General features: G+C 40.0%; 1 protein-coding gene across 2 annotated transcripts in view; it reads right to left on the minus strand.

Annotated features, from left to right (window-relative positions):
- slc39a10 (solute carrier family 39 member 10) overlaps positions 1-15,395 on the minus strand; it is a 28,231-nt gene extending 12,836 nt beyond the window's left edge. The window contains exons 1-4 of one of the 2 annotated variants that reach the window (XM_061053828.1): positions 15,333-15,395; positions 7,164-7,246; positions 1,770-3,445; positions 1,496-1,673 (exon numbers count right to left, since the gene is read on the minus strand). In XM_061053828.1, the coding sequence (XP_060909811.1) occupies positions 1,496-1,673; positions 1,770-3,425 (1,834 nt within the window). In that variant the 5' untranslated portion in view covers positions 3,426-3,445; positions 7,164-7,246; positions 15,333-15,395. Of the gene's footprint in view, positions 1-1,495; positions 1,674-1,769; positions 3,446-5,639; positions 5,793-7,163; positions 7,247-15,332 lie in introns of those variants that run through there. The other variant, XM_061053829.1, reaches the window with a different exon arrangement.
- Between the last annotated feature and the right edge of the window lie 1,116 nt (positions 15,396-16,511).

Genomic DNA, 16,511 nt, shown 5'->3' on the forward strand with positions numbered 1-16,511 from the left:
TTCTCGACAAGAACCTGAAGTCATCTTTATCCAGACTTTAACTTAATCACAGTCAATGCGCCTCAATCCTACATCCTCAGCTGACATTTACACACTAAGGTTAGCTCTCTTTTTACGCCGTAACTCCTACTGATTGATATTACTTATCATATGCTCAGAGGGATTTTTGATTGACTGAAAGAATTAATAAGTGTGCTGCCTCTCTATTAAATGCTTTATATGCAATTTTTCACACTTAAATGTAATAGAAATCAAGTATATCCTCTGAAAATAACTCTGTGAGTCATGACTGTCTACAATGAGTGTAACACCTGAGTGCCACTGTCTGTGATGTTTTCCGAGTCCTGTCTTCAGTTTGTTTATATTGCCGGGATGGCCGGCTGACTCCTCCCCTCGCATATAAAAGTTGTTTAATTGAGAGACTAGAGAAAAGAAGAATAACATACTGTACTCACTGCTTAACTGCGTTTCTAGATCACGGCCATTTCAGGTACATTTACATGCAGTGTGAAGATACGAGCATAATAAAGATCGCTAGCATTAGCATGCTAACACAACAATGCAACGCAAGTTGTTTTGGTTTCATGCTGGTGCTCAAGGGCGACATCTGCTGGATGAAAAAAATATATATAGCATATAAAGCCTTTAAGATCTCAAAATACTAATACCCTGCAAACGACGAACACAGGAGGTTGCTACAGTTTTGTAGGACTGTTGTGTCTGTTGGTTTTTTAAGAGTCTTAGATGCTGAACTGTTTGGTACAGGAAGCATAAGATTAGTCAGCTAAGGCTTAACCATTCAATGATTCAATATTTTGCACCATGTCACAGTTTGTTTTTTTGTTTTTATTTAACCCTCTGGGGCTTGTTGGGTTTTTTTTGTCAATGTTGGAGACACGCTCAGATTCATGATGATATCACTTTTTAACTATTTGGGTTCTTTCAACAAAATAATGAGCTAAAGAGTTGGATGAAATGGGGTGCAATGTGATAATGTACTAGAGGTTAAATGTCACTCTTAATCCTTTTTGAAAAAATGTGAATAAGTTTCACAGAAAAATTGGTGAGAAGCTTTGTTGTTTTCTGAGAATAAATACTGTATACGAGTATAAAACAATACATTTTCTTTTCTTTGCTAAGAGAGGAACCTTTAAGCTGTGAATAAAAGAGAAACAGTTTTTTGTTCAGCAGTGGAACCTACAGGTGCTTAGTTTTAAAGGCAAACCTTACATCTGATATGGATAATAACAATACACACATTCTCCCTTCACTTCACATTCTCCTGAAAAAATGTCTTGCAGAAAAACGGATGAATATGACAAACTAACCCATCAGACAGTCTCCTGGTCACAGCTACATTTGGGTGTTTATAAAACCCTGATGGAGATTTCAGAGTGGGTTGGTTGGCATTTGTGTAATTTATGTTTGTTTCTGTCTACGCTACGAGGCATTTCAGTTGAAAAAAGTGTGGATCGATAAAACAGTTTGCACTTACCGGAATTTTCAGTCTGAAGAGCTTCCTGCTCCACATCCCTCTGGTGGTCATGGCGAATGCAGACTCGACTATCTATCTGATAGAGCAGGGCAGGACACAGGTAGGTGAACTGACGCGGGGAGATGGGCGAGTCTGGATTCAGGCCATAGTAGGTGAGGAGCTGAGTCAGGTTCAAACACTGGAAGGGAAAACAATTATGCAAGTATAAGTAAAAAGAACCACAGGTCATGATGCCACTAACTATTTACAGACAATAAGTTAAAACAAGCCCTACCTCCTCATGCTGATGAGACTTCCCTCCTGCGTTGACAGACGAGGCAGGGCCAGGCAGAGTGGGATGTGCATGACTTCCTGGGGCTTCTCTCTTTCTTTTATGAGAATGGCTGTGACCATGGCCGTGGTCATGGCTGTGTCCATGTTGATGATCATGGTCATCGGGCAATGAAGTGTCTTTGTTTTCTCCAACCTGTCCTCTGGCCCCAATTGGCTTTTTCAGCTTCCTTGTCTGGCTTTCTGTCGAGGCAGAAGATGGTTGTGGACCCTGGGGGACCTGGGATGGCTGCTGCACCTGGTCGCTTGGTGAAGAGTCTGTACCTGTCGGCACTTCGTGGAGATGTCCATGGTCATCTTTATGATCACTGTGGTCATGATCAACGTGGTCATGACCATTGTGAGGTTGAGAGGACAGGTCTCTGCCATCAGAACCTGCATGTACCTGTTCTTTTTTCTGTGCTTTATCATGGTTGTGATCATTGTGATCGTGACCGCTGTGGTCGTGACTGCTGTGATCGTGACTACTGTGGTCGTGACCGCTGTGATCATGACTACTGTGGTCGTGATCGTGATTACTGTGGTCATGATCTATGTGAGCGTGATCACCGTGAGGTTGAGAAGACAAGTTCTTTTGATTAGACTGTACTTGTACTTTTTCATGTTTGTGTTCTTTGTCATGGTCGTGAGCACTGTGATCATGATTACTGTGGTCATGATCATTATGGTCGTGGTTGCTATGGTGATGATCGATGTGTGGTTGAGATGACAAGTCCTTACTGCTGTGCTGTACCTGCTCAATTTTTCGCTCATGTTCATGGTCGCTGTGGTCGTGGGTACTGTGATCATGATCACTGTGGTCGTGCTCACTGTGATCGTGAGTGCTGTGGTCGTTATCATTGGGAGGTTGAGTGGACTGGTCCTTGTTGGTGGACTGTACCTGCTCAGGTTTGTGCTCTTTTTCGTGGTCATGATCATGGCCGTGGGCATGTGTGTCCTTCACATTTCCATCAGAATGTTTATGGTCCCTATCCTCTGCGTTGCCATGATCATGCCCATGATTATGATCATGGCTGTGATCATGTTTATGGTCAAGTCCTGTAGGTGCACCCGAAGCAGGACTGATAGCAGTAGTGTGATAGCTGCACTCTGTGGGAACCTGTTCGGTATGTGGATTGTGGGAATGACCATGCCGATTCCCATGACCCTTGCCTTGGCTTGTTTTGGTGGTTGAATGAGTGTGAAGCCCATCCTTCACATCCAATAGATCGAGGTGAGCAACATGGTCATGGCCAAGATCATCATGATCCAGACTTACCACCTTCACTTCTCCCAGACCCAAGCTTAATAGCAGACTCTGAAATCCCTGGTAATCTAGCCTGCCTTTGTGGCCATAGCGCCTGAACAGCTGCTGGATGTAAAACTGTTGTTCCTCCTCCGGAGAGTGTACTTGATGAATGTTTGTCTCCGGAGGTGGAGTACCTCCTCTCACATATGGAGCATCAGAGATCTGCAGGTCGTTGTGAGCGTGGTGGTGGTTGGCATGTTGATGTCCACCGTGCTGGTGGCCGTGCCCTTCTCCATTGCAGCGGCTGTACGGATGGAAGAGGAAGGTGAGCACACACAGGAAACAGAACTTGGTGTGCACGTGGACTCGCATTGTCCCCTTACTTCTTTCCCCTGCCAAAACAGAGAGGTGGCAAAAATCAGAAATTGTTTCACTATTTTACTCAAAGAAAAGAAAGTGAAATGTTATTGAATGTTAATTTAGATGATTGGTGAGGCAATGTGGGGCTAGCCTGGCATTAGCTCAAGAACATGTGGGGCTTTGAGGGAACAGTGGCACACCTGTGAGTACTTAGGCTAATTGCTATACTGGCATAAAGAAAGTTAATCATGTACTTTAAAACGAAAGTAAAGCTTGTTCAGGAAAATGACTGACAACTGAAGCAGGCTGGTAGGGGAAAGCTCCAAGTAAAACAAAAAAAGAGAAGGGAAACTCTGAGCTGTGCACATTTGATATGCACAATTTTGTGATGGATGGTTGACATCTAAACGTATGGTTGATTCATCTTTACCTTCCAGAAACTGTTGACTTTTTACTCGTCTTACACAACTGAAAACGCTGTATCGGGTTGTTTAAATATCTGCATATCGATAATAATATATTAATGAAACTGAAATTTGGTATCTTAAAAGATATACTTTTGTTGTAAAACTCATAGGTTTGAGGTCCAAAGCAAGAAGTTATGATGTATGGTTATAAAGTAAATGTGAAACCAAACTGGTTCAGTCCATTTTATTTAACTGTGTCTATACTGATTGAGCTTATTTTTTTAATTTAGCAGAATAACTGATTAAATCATATGAATGAAATTCCATGTAAACACGAGAAACAATACTGTTGAAAAATGAACCTGAGTGACATAGAAAACTCAAAATACTCATGCTACAGTTGTTGTTGCTCATCAATATCAGGTTAAACAATACTGATGTTATATAGTGATCAATAAAGCCTAATCAGAGTTTTCCTATCAATAACACACTCACACACTGACACCTCGCAGTGAAACAACAGGGTCAGCAACAGCTCACATATAATTATACATAAACCATTTGGTACTACATGCCTGCACGTCATTCATAACCACAACATTTATAGCACCCTAAGCAGCTACCTTCAGCGTAGCATAACAGGTCCAGGAACTGAATCAAGGACTTTCCGGAGCACAATAAACTCTCTACAGAGGATTGTTCAACAAATTGCTTGTTTTCCCCGGCTCTTGAAAGCCTGAAGCAGCAATATCATTCCAGTCAAATGATCCTCATAAGATCTCTTGTAAAGCCTGTGGGTGGTCGATGTGTGAGGGGAGGGGGTGGGGCTGAGGTTGTAGAGGAGCAAAGAGAGGTCAAATGAGGAATAGTGAATAATGGTAAGATGGCACACAGCAGAGACCAAACACAAGCCGGGTTTTGCAGCAGCCAGCTTGTTAGCGGAGTTTGTACTCAGTTTACAGCTTCAGCAACTTTAGGGAATAGATTTATGTTGCTCAGACAACACATGCTGGGTTAAATGTTAAAAATAAAGCGGCTGATAGATCCTCCGCACAGTTGTCAAGGCTAGCAACAACAGCTTGAACACTGTAGGCTTGTAGTAACAACAACAACAGCAAAAGATCACAGTATAACTACATTGATTTATTTTTGGATATCAGAAGCAAAGAACTGGAAAACAAACTTATACACCACATAAGTCAAAGATCACTCCGATAACATTACCCAAGAGCCCCAGTTTAAAACGCAACATAATGGTGATAAGTCTGGCAATAGGCTTCTGTTTCTCTGTTTGTTTGAGTGAAAAAGCAACTCCTAAAACCATCCATAAATAATATTTGCATCCCTTCCTCTAAAATGTGCCATCTAACACTCAAGCTAAAACACTCAACTTGGCTGAAACAAAGCCTTTGTTTGTGCAGCAAAGCTTTAATCATCCAGCAGACAACATCATCAGTTTATCAGCTACAGACTGTAAGATTACACTCACTTCCTACTCCCCATACTACATGATCAATACCTTTTGTAAAAGTGTTGTCTTTTATCAACACTTTAATCAATGTAAGTGATATAGGTAACGTCTTATAATCGCTATTTACTGTTGAAATGTAGACAAGCATTTTAGTTTAAGATGAATGCAGAATCTATCTCTTAAAAAAACATTTAACTTGAATATAACTCCTCCAGGTGATCAACCATGTGGTGCTATTAAACAAAAAGAAAAAACATTTTTAAATCATGTTCAATAAGATCAACAACTAACCACTGACTTCTCTCAGATATATAATAACCTCAAGATATTGAAGGACAAGCTACTTACCACTATGAGCAACTGATTGAATGGTGTGTGAAATCTAATTTGGCTGAGGAGCAAATGACAGCGTCCCAATTGAAGGCTGAAGACATTAAGTGTGGTTACAAGCCTACTTCACGGCTCTTCACAAGACAGTGTTTATAAACATGAGACAGCAGTGACCTATGAACCTCACAGCAGATAGGTTGAGGCAAAACCAGGACCTACTTTAAGAGCACACCCTCTGAGCAGCAACAGAGCCTGCTGTGTTTTCATGATTATGGTCTTTGTTGTGCTTGGCCTTTCAGGGGAACTTGATCAACTCTATTCTGTAAAACAGTTCGTATGTGTGTTGCAAAACAAAAAAGTGGAAAGTAATCATTACCAATTCATTAAGAAACATATATATATTTTTATTGGTTGGAACACTTTGTGATGCATTGGCGGCCCCTGCAGACGAGTTAGAGATCCCATGTTGTGAAGATTTGTCTATTTGTTAAAAAAAAAAAAAAAGATGAAATTCTTTTTTTTTTTACTATTGCTTTGAGTTCTGCTGTTTGCAGAACTCAAAGCAATAGTTAATGTTTGTATTGATGGTGTGATTAATGAGTGACATTTTCCCCTTTGTAAACTTTGCTTTAGCACTGTTGGTACAAGTCGTTTAGCCTACAGCTAACGGATGAGGATCCTAGTTGATGTGAATTTTTATGAGAAAGCTGGGCTTATTAATATTCACTGGTGGCGTTATTGTTACGTCTTCATGATAGTAAGACAAAGGGAAGAGATTAAATAATTATATGTACATATTGTATACACTTTGCACCTGGTTTCTAAGTCACCCTGTTGGGGTTTGTTTCCTGCTTCTTGCACAACATTCCTCAAGTTGCCTTCAAGGACTTTAGACGGCCACATTTCCTAACGGCCTTCATAAAATCTCTGTCCTTATCCTGTTCTGTACGTACATGTGAAATGTTCTCTTAAGAATAATATCCTCCTGCTTTCTTTTAACCAGCAAAAGCACCGTTAATTGGGGGCGCTAGTGGCACAGTGGTTAGTGTGTGTGCCCCATGTATGGAGGCCACAGTCCTCCAAGCGGGCGGCCCAGGTTCAAATCCCACATGTGGCTCATTTCCCCCCATGTCATTCCCCACTGATCCCTGATTTCCGACTCTATCCACTGTCCTATCTCTTCAATAAAGGCACAAACTAAGCCCAAAAATAAATCTTAAAAAAAAACAAAAAAAAAAACACTGTTCATTGTGAAACTTTGCATAGGGAAATAAAAATATTGGCTTTTCAATTTGATAGGTTCAGGCCAAATCAAAAGGATTGACTACAGCAGTGACAGGTTTTCATAAGAAAGAATCTTCACTCACTAGGTTAAGTACAATAATGTATGACAACCTGTGGGTTGCAACACCATATTTTATGCAAACACAAAGAAATTCCTTGAATGCATTCCTTCTGAGATGTTGTCAGTGTAATCATCATTACAGGACTAGTGAATAATCCCATCATTGTCCAGTGAAACACATTAACTTGTTAACTCACCGTAATACCTTTCTTCCTGTTTGGCCCCCAGTCCTGACGCTATGGTTTGGGGGGAGGTTTCAAACTCTTCTTAAACAGGCACTCTGAAAAATATCAGAGAAGAGAGAAGTTTAATTTGAACTAATCTTTAATCTTATTTCACTTCAAGCAGGCAGAATATTCAACTGACATGAAAAAAGGTTATCTGAAGCAGTGCTCTGGAGGAAGGGTTGTAGAAGGCGAGAACTGTGACAGACCTTTTTTTATCCAGATTTTTTTCATTAAAAGTTACTTCACTGAGGTCATGACAATTATAATATGTATGAGTGCAGTCTTCATTCGATACTACACTTTTTAAAACTGGTTTGAACAGAATTGTTGTTTGAAGGCTTTCCCTTGAAAGCAGAGGAAACTGCCCCAAATGCTCTTATAAACGATCAATTTAAAAGAGTTGTGAATTACGTTAATATGAATAATCCAACCAATCATGGTGAGAGTGATATTACATAATGCCTGATGCTCAATCATTGGCTAGCCTTGACTGAGAACGACCTTGGCCAATGAAAGACCTCTGAAAGTGAAGACTCTGCGTTAGCACTGTGCAAAGCCAAAATGTAGGCTGTAATGGATTGAGGTTACACGGTTCCTTCAGATTGCTATTACACTGAGTGAATAGTTTGAGACATTTTAAATACAGTTTTATGGATATTTTGATATTGTTTGCTTTTACCTTTTCTAATAACGGGTGTCTTGTTATTTTATTTTTTTCTAAAATTGCAAATAAGTTGAAAAGTTGATTCCGTCCTTTTTTTAGTCCATTTTATCTCCATCTGTGGGTTATCCAGGACCGCTCAATGCCGACTGACCAGTCCCGTCAAAAACCGAAAAGAAAGCACAACATCGTGACAGAACTGGTAGAACAGGATCTGATGTAATCAGTTCTGTGATGCTGATAAAGCAGAGGTATTTTAAAGGCCTCTTTATGCCGAAACTTAAGTTATTTCACCTTTCTGAAGAGAAGATGTCATTATGAGTCGTCAGATGAGGTAATCAATGACTATGTAGATGGCTTTCTGGTAAAGTGGGAAATTCCATAAAAATCCCACACTGCTACAGCAACATGCCAGCATTATTAAATTCAGTGTGAAAAAAAAACACACTATCCTACAAAAGTTTGAGTTCAAGGCAATTGCTGCTTGAATAATGAACACATTATGAAGATAGGACATGAGTGTTCTTCTCCCTCATTGTGCGAGGAGGGTTCTGCAAGCTGGCAGAATATGCAGTTCCCTCGATGTAGGATGCTAAGGACTGGCGGGCACAGTTAAAAGTTATCTGCTACCAGGCTGAATATTTCTTCAAGGAGATTCCCTACCGACAGTCATCCCTGTAGCACAGAGCAAGAGAGCGGCAGACAGACTTGAGTCAATGAGCAAAGCTTAAACCGGTCCAGAATCACACTGCCCACACTTTCTATCACTCTCCTTTGTACACTTGAAGGGGTCATTTCCTCAATCAGCATGCAAACTTTACAGTCTGAAATGCTTTAGCTCAAATGATGCAGCTAAAATAATGCACTCGCACTGAGATTCTGTCAGAGTAGGACAGTGTGCACTTAAAGCATGATTAAAGAAACGGAAAACCATTCTCTCACACACAAAAGAAGCTTTGATAACGTTAACTATACGCTGATCTGAAAAGACTTTACTCCTGGAAGACAACAGCCTCATAAGCATGAACTTGTTAGTATCAAACAATTTGGCAAGTTACAAAGTTTAATCTAATTTATGTCCCGTCTGAGAACTATTTTCCCTATGAATTCCTGTGTCACCAAAGTATCTTCTCTTCCCCCATCCAGCTTGTTGCTGAAGACAGGGCCCCTGTTATTTTTCTCAGTGGGGGGGGCGATCATATGATTCTCACATGACCACACATATCTTTCTCATGTCATCATCAAGCTACTGTCTGCAGGAAAAAGGAAAAGAAGCATAAAAGTCCCTTTCTGATTCACAATAACTGTGTTTTTGTTGCTAATGGGATTTTGTCCCTCAAAATCTACAACGCCTCTACTGCCAACTTTTAAATTCTTAAAGTCTACGATGGACATGTAAGAACATTTTTACAGCAATATTATGTTGTATGACCAGTTTTGACCTGGACAGTGAACTAGATCTTCACTCCAATAGTGAATAGTTTGACCAAATCAAAAGAGGATAAAATTATTTAAATTTAAAAAGTCAAGAAAACTTTGCAAAATGATCACTTAATGCATCACAATATAAGTTAGCTAAACGCTAAATTCCCATGTCCTCAGCCAGATATAGCACAGTAGCTTGAAGGCAAGCACGCCTGTAACTCTCAAGTCTGTATCTGGCAACTCTTACAAAGGCTCCAGCAACTCCTGATTGTCAGCCGGCACTGGCCTGAGCTGACCCCTGTTTCGGCAGCTTTGTGATTTGGTGCTGGGTCCCTACTTCTTTGAAAGCTGGGTTACAGGAAGTTATATGAGCCCTTAAAGTTGCCTGTTTCACAAGGAGCCTAGTATATATTTTTTAAATATCCTCATCCAGGGCTCGACATTATAACTGGCCCGCTGGCCTGGATGAATGATTGACAGAGTCCGGGCCAGCTGACTGCACGTTCAGCTGGCCCGCTCGGGCCAGTTAAAATACTGCCTGAAAAAAAAAAAGAAGACAGTAACACGTTCTCAAATTCACAGCGCTTTCCTGTCATACCGGTGTTTTGTCAGTAATTTTTTTTTTAAACTGCTGCAGCATCAACGTATCATAAGCCCTCGTGCGCGTTCATGTGTGTGTGTCACAGTGGAAAGGGAGCCGACGGCTTCACTGTCACTCCCGCGAGCGTGCTCGCTACACTTGAATTGTACACTCGCACATAGATTTTAGCGCAGGTTTTCTCTGATAAAAAACATGTTTAGTAAAACGGTTTTAAAACCATCAGATCCCGACAAAAGCCTAGCTTAAATCAGCATTCAAAGGGAAAAAATCACCGGAAGAGTCGAGAGTGACAGCAGGACATGACGAAAACAGAAGGGATAAAAGTTTCAGCCACAGTGACAGACAGCTGGAGGAGCTGGAACACGCTGCAGCTAAATTTCCCTTTAAAGTTAAAGACTAGATCCTGGTAAAGATAAAAGTTATTCACAAAGCATCTTAGCCCTTAAGAGAGCTCCTAAAGTAAAGATCTAAGGATGAAGAGTTTCTCACAGAGAAGAAAGAAGGAGAGAAAGGTGATCATAACAACTCCAGCTCTATCACAGCCTCATATCAATATCAGTCAGATTAAGTAGACTTACAGCATGGTGAATAAACATGAGCACATAAATATAAGAAAAATACACAATATTTTTTATAACTAGAGCTCAATTCATTAAATAAAAGTTGTAATTTACTTTTGCATCAGAATGGTTCAAGAGTAAATTGGTGACTGTTATTCTTCGAATCAAAAGTAACGTTCCTGGGCCAGCGGTTACAATGGTCGGGCCAGTGATCTTTGAAAACCAGTGGCCCAGAGGGCAAATATTAGGAAAATTACAAACAGTTTTAAGTGCTATATCTCTGCTGACATTCACTGAAGACAGCTAAAGAAATGACAGACTGTAAGTTGTTTTCAGGGTTTCTGAAGCATCCATTCACCAGTGGTGAAGCTGCATAGCCAGACATGACCAGTACTGTCAGACAGAACGTTAGATCATTACTGCTTACCTCAAGTGTCCACAAGAATCACTGACAAGTACACACAAACTCTTATAGACATAGCACTTAGTCATTACATGGCCAACCATCTTCTACTTCAACACTTAAAGGAAAGAACAATGTTTAAGGTAGTCATTTGAAACGGTCAAACAAGCACTCCTCTGATCAAACGAAATTTGTCAGAAGCTCTGTGGTAGGTCCCCTGCATGTTTCCTGACTCATATACCTGGTGTACTCACGGTAGTGTAGAAGCTTTAATCTTTTCCCAGCCAACATGATAATAGTGCAGGTTGTAGGTGCAGACACATGTTTTGGTCTGAGTAGTTTCCCACCACTAAGTATTAACTGAGACAACAAATTAATGTCTCGAAAAAGTCAACTTTTCCCAGTCCAAAACAAATTTTCAGCTTCTCTGAACAAGCTACAACGTCAGTGTGGTCTTCTTAACTAGACACTATCATTAAAACAGGTAACTTGAGTAAACAGTAATGACACACCATGTTCTTCAGCAAACACTGTACCAAATCAGGTTCAAATGAAACCGACGCAAACAGGTTCACAAGTCACTAAACTTCTTACTGTGCCAAACACAACATCCAATACTACACACAGGTTTTGTAGGTAGAGTGAGTCATGTTGACAATGTCCCAAATAGAAGTTGCTGTATTTAGTCCTGAAACAAGGAGCTGCAATGCAATACAGGCAGAGTGCGCGGACGCAGGTGTGTGAGTGAAGCTCTGTGGCCTGGAAGGATGTTCATCAAAGTGTAAAAGAGCAAAAGACCGCGAGGCTAGACTACACACGCAGAGCAATGAGCAGAGGACTACACTGTGCACGTCAAAGAAACAACACCTTGGCAAAAAACAGAGTGATGCTTACCTTTAGTGGCAAATATCCCTTTAAGGGCCGGACTTCAGACCACACCAATACAAAATGTTCACACCAGCACTGACATGAGTAACAGGTTGAAGGTTTTTTGAAGCTAATGAGTCCAGTGACTTAACACATTTACAAAGGGAGGAGGGGAGGCACGTGTGTTCCTGCATGTTTGAGCATTCAGGGAGCTGAGTCCAGGACCGAGCACCTGACCACCTACCCATGGTGAGCTCATGTGAGTGAGTGGGGGGGGGGGGGGGAGAATGTGTGAATGTGTTTGTGTAGCAGTAAGTCACAGACAGGTGTAAAATACAATTTTTGTGCAGCCATGACAGTCTGTCTCGGCTCCGTACAACCATTACTTGTGTTTTTAATTTTTATTAAATGATAAGTTCCATGTAAGATAATATATGCTGGGAAATTAAATGTAGGAAATAATTCCACAAGTTAGAAAATGTCTAATGTTACAAGTGTACAGTTGGCAAGACTTCTGCACAATTCAGTATTTTGGCATAATTAAAATAAGAAATAAGACAGATAATGTCTCACCGCAGTCCTCTATATTTATCAAAATAGTGTAATTAGTAAAACCATTATAAGCTGGTCTCCCCAATGTTTGCACTGAACTGGATAAGCCTATGACATGTCCTGTTAGTTATGCCTCACAGTAAAGAGGTACCGGTACTTTCTATAAGCTTAGGCTACATCTTGTTTGGAGCAAGCCAAGTCCCCCAGTAAAAAAAAAAAGATAGGATGGAAGTATTGGGTTGACAAATGTTTAAATTGCAAAGCTTAAAACGCTCCGTCAACATCAAAATCTACATCAGAAACTGCAGGTGTGTGGGAAAGGTGTTACATGTGCAGAAGGTTGTGGACATAGTCAGCACAAATAGACCAAATCCTTATTCGGGAACGTGCAGCTGGCAGCTAGTTACCTTCCCTGAGGGTTTGTACTGTAAGGTATCACAGTAGGGTTGCTTTAAAACAGCTGTTTAACAAACTTCTGTGTTATTGTGTTAGGTTTATAAGGTAAAAGAAAGTAGTCTCTAATCTGGGACTGATTTCTATAAGTCCTTCTACCTGTAAGCCCCCTGAGGACACTGGTAGAGAACCAAGAGTCAAATGTATGCAAAGAATCTGTTTAGCTCAGCATTAGATGTAGTTGATTAAATATTTATTGAGGTCTCAACACTCTCTGGCTCGTGGGAGATTTCTACACCTTCTCCATTGCCCTTTTCCCCTAGATTTCATTGAAGCTGCAAATGACTTCAAGTACTTTATCTTGTGTAATTCCAAATATAGTGGAATAATAAAAACATGTGTCATGTTAATGTTCATTTCAGCATCAGCTTGCTTATGTATGATGATTAGATTTGTCCTCATTGTTTCTGGAATATAAGATAATTTGAGGACGTTTGGACAGCATTAAAAGCCCTTTTTTTTAAACAAATATTCCAACCCAACCCTGGATTTTTTGTGCTTCTTTATAGTTTCTGATCCAATATAAGGAAGAAAACCTTTCACAAGCATTGAAGGCAGCTTGCATACTTGATATGAATGCAAAATTGTGATACATAGAACAGACTAACTAGGGTTTGATGAGCATCAATTCTCCATCAGTGCCCTGCAACATAATCCTATTACAATACTTTGGGGGATGTAGATCTAATGAACATACCACATTTCAAAAGAAACATGGGCAGGGGGCTCATGTTTACCACATTACAAAGGACACGTTTGTTTCTGTTGCACTGCAAAGCGCTTTAAAATGACACAAAAGAAGTCAATATGTATTTTCCTTAAGCTATACTTTCCAGCTGTCTGCTGTAATCATAAATAAGTACTGGTATGTAGCGATGTAAATATGATTTTCTTGTGTTGCTTAACACTTAAGGGTACAGGTCATTTTATGGTTGGCACTTTTCAGCAAGCGTTAGCAATTGTGTAATACCAGGCTGTTTGGTATTTCTGTTGGTGCAGACAATTACAGTAGGTGTTTTCATTGACATTGTTTCCTGCGTCGTGTTCCCTTTAATCACTGAAAAGCTAATCTGACAGCATGTGAGGGCAGAAAAAAAGTGTTTCTGATACACGGTCAGGTGTCTCCAATCACACTGCCAATATCATATTTGTAGCATCATCACATGCCAACATTAAATGTGTAAAGCTCATCATGTGGAAAGGATTGCACACATGAAAAGCTTGTGTGCACATTTTAAATGGGCGTTAATAGATGTAAGCTTGTTAGCTAAGGGAGTGATCCATTACCTTACTTAACCCAGACTTAATAACAGCTGCATAAATGACTGTACACTTAGAACAGCCTTTTTCTTTGGTTTTGAGACTGAATTTTTGCAAATATACAACAGATAGCAAAACTTGACCGTTATTTACGGGCGACTAAATATGACTTACTGTGATGTTATTTCAGGGACAAGAAGTAACTTTTATCACAAGGGAAATTGTTGAGCAGCTGTGCAGTACATACGAAAAGGGTTCAAATTGTTCATGTAAAAAACGGAGCAAGGGGAAAAAAGGACAATAGAGATAATACAAGTCTGTACAACAGGGCCAACGTGTATACTGTAGATGCTGAGTTAACGTGTTAAATTATATATTATTAAATCAGATCATTCTCTCATTCACAAATCAATCCTAATATATGATATTTTAGAGGGTTAAGTTGTTGATTTGGGTTTGACATGTTCCCCTGTAAACATATAATCTGTTTACTTTGTACTGCAGTAATGACATTATATTGCTGTGCAACAGTGCAGGTGGAATGGACAGGTTCAGTGGGGAATCAAATAACATGTAAATCTTCAAAGATTGTTTTTTTTTTTTGCAACACTTGTGTTTGGATGAACAAACATATAGTACTCATTGACCCATAGATGAGTGTAAAGGGTGTTGTGTGTACAACCCTAGCTCTTACATCTGCAGCTAGTGTGTCTTCATACTATGCAGCAAACACTTCCTCTAAATTGATAAGTTAAAGCAAAAAGGAAATAAAACCTCTACTACAAATCACAGTTCTGCCACATGAGGCAGGTGAAGAAAGAAAGCTATTTCATTCATAAGTAGTCGCTGAAGTCACATTTCTTTGAGGCTGGTGAAGCCATGCGGTGGTAGAGTCTGAACAGTGATACCTCCTCTCTCATCATTAGTCTGCTCGAGGGAGCTTAAAACCTGCATGTGGTGTGCATAAAGCAACACTGCGCGAGCTCGCGACTATTCCCCCCGTCATTGGAACGTGCCCACTAACAAACACCAAACAGCATTAACCATAAGCGACCCCCGGAGAGCTACCTTAAACACAGGTTCACAGCAAAACCAGCCCTGTTTGTTTTGTCCCAGCTAAAGCTAACACTAGCAGCAAAACGAAGGCAACGATTCCACCAGCTAACATTAGCTAGCAAGAGGAGTCACAGGAAATTAGCTCTCACAACCTTTTAAAGAGCAGCGACTACGTGTCTGTCTGAAAACCCTTCACAATTGTTCACATCGGTGGTTTATAAACATCTACGCGACGTGGCAAACACTGCCCGGGTCCATGTTGTGGGAGTGAATGATAACAAATGGGTTTTTATATAGTTACCTCACTCGAGTGCCGTGTGCATCTCCTCTCCGCTCGGTACCAAAAAGTGAAAAAAAAAAAAAAAAAAAACCTGCCGTATGGTTTACGTCAACGCACGAGACATTCACCAACGATCCTTGCGTACATTCCGCAGAAACCTGACTGAGGCGGAGCAGCAGTCTGCGCCAACTGCGCACAGCTCAGAAGACAGCACTGACGTTTCTTTCCGCCGGATTGTGTGAGAGATGTCATATGACTCGCTCCCCAGAGAACAAAGCAAATTAACACACCATCTAAATTTACATCCGCTGTGCTCATCATGACAGTATAGAAAGATGAAGTCATTTCCCATGTCCTGACACTAAACTTTGCCTTTTTTAGTCATGCTATAATAAGGGCATCACCATTAGGCTGTAGAAGATAGGTAGGTATTATTACTTTTTGTTTTATTTTACTTTTTACTACACTAGACAAGGGTTTATTTTCCACAACCATGTCGTGGAAAAACACTAACAAGGACATTAAAAAGGACAGAATAAAAGTGTAGGTCTATTGAAACTAAAATAAAGGAACACATAGGCTACCACATGATGAGTAACCAAAACAAAAATAGCCCACAAGACAAGGAAAAGGTTAAAGCTTGTTGTTGAAACATATTCTTCAAACAGAAAAACAGAAACAAAGGCAAGACAATCATAATTTAGATTTGTTTTAACTGTAATGAAACGACATAGGCTTTTAAACTATACATATATTGAGAACAAAAAAAGCAATCAGAAGAATAGGTAGGCCTACTGCAGTCCATTAAAATCAAAGATATGAAGAGATGAATGCTTATAGTTGAAATCAGCTCACTCAAGTTTCCCGTTCCTCCATGTTCAAAGTATTTAAAAGTGTAATGAAACTAAACTTAAAAAAAAGCAAAAAAAAAAAAAAGAATAAGCACTATGTGCTCCATTAGAAGAGGAGCATTAGGAACACATGATGTTAATGTGTTTATTGATAAAATCAGCTGAATCATTTTTTTTCAGTGTGCAGGTTCCTCATTAACTTTTGTAACTTTTATTATGAAGGTTTGAGCTAATATATATTTCATGAACAGGAGATTTGGCCAGTTTGACTCATTATATATCCGTTAGATCAAATAACAACTGACATCCCCAGTTGATGAAGTTTCCTCAAACTGGTTGTTTTTAACTA

Source organism: Labrus mixtus, chromosome 13, assembly GCF_963584025.1.
Source record: "Labrus mixtus chromosome 13, fLabMix1.1, whole genome shotgun sequence".
NCBI classification, from domain to species: Eukaryota; Metazoa; Chordata; class Actinopteri; order Labriformes; family Labridae; genus Labrus; species Labrus mixtus.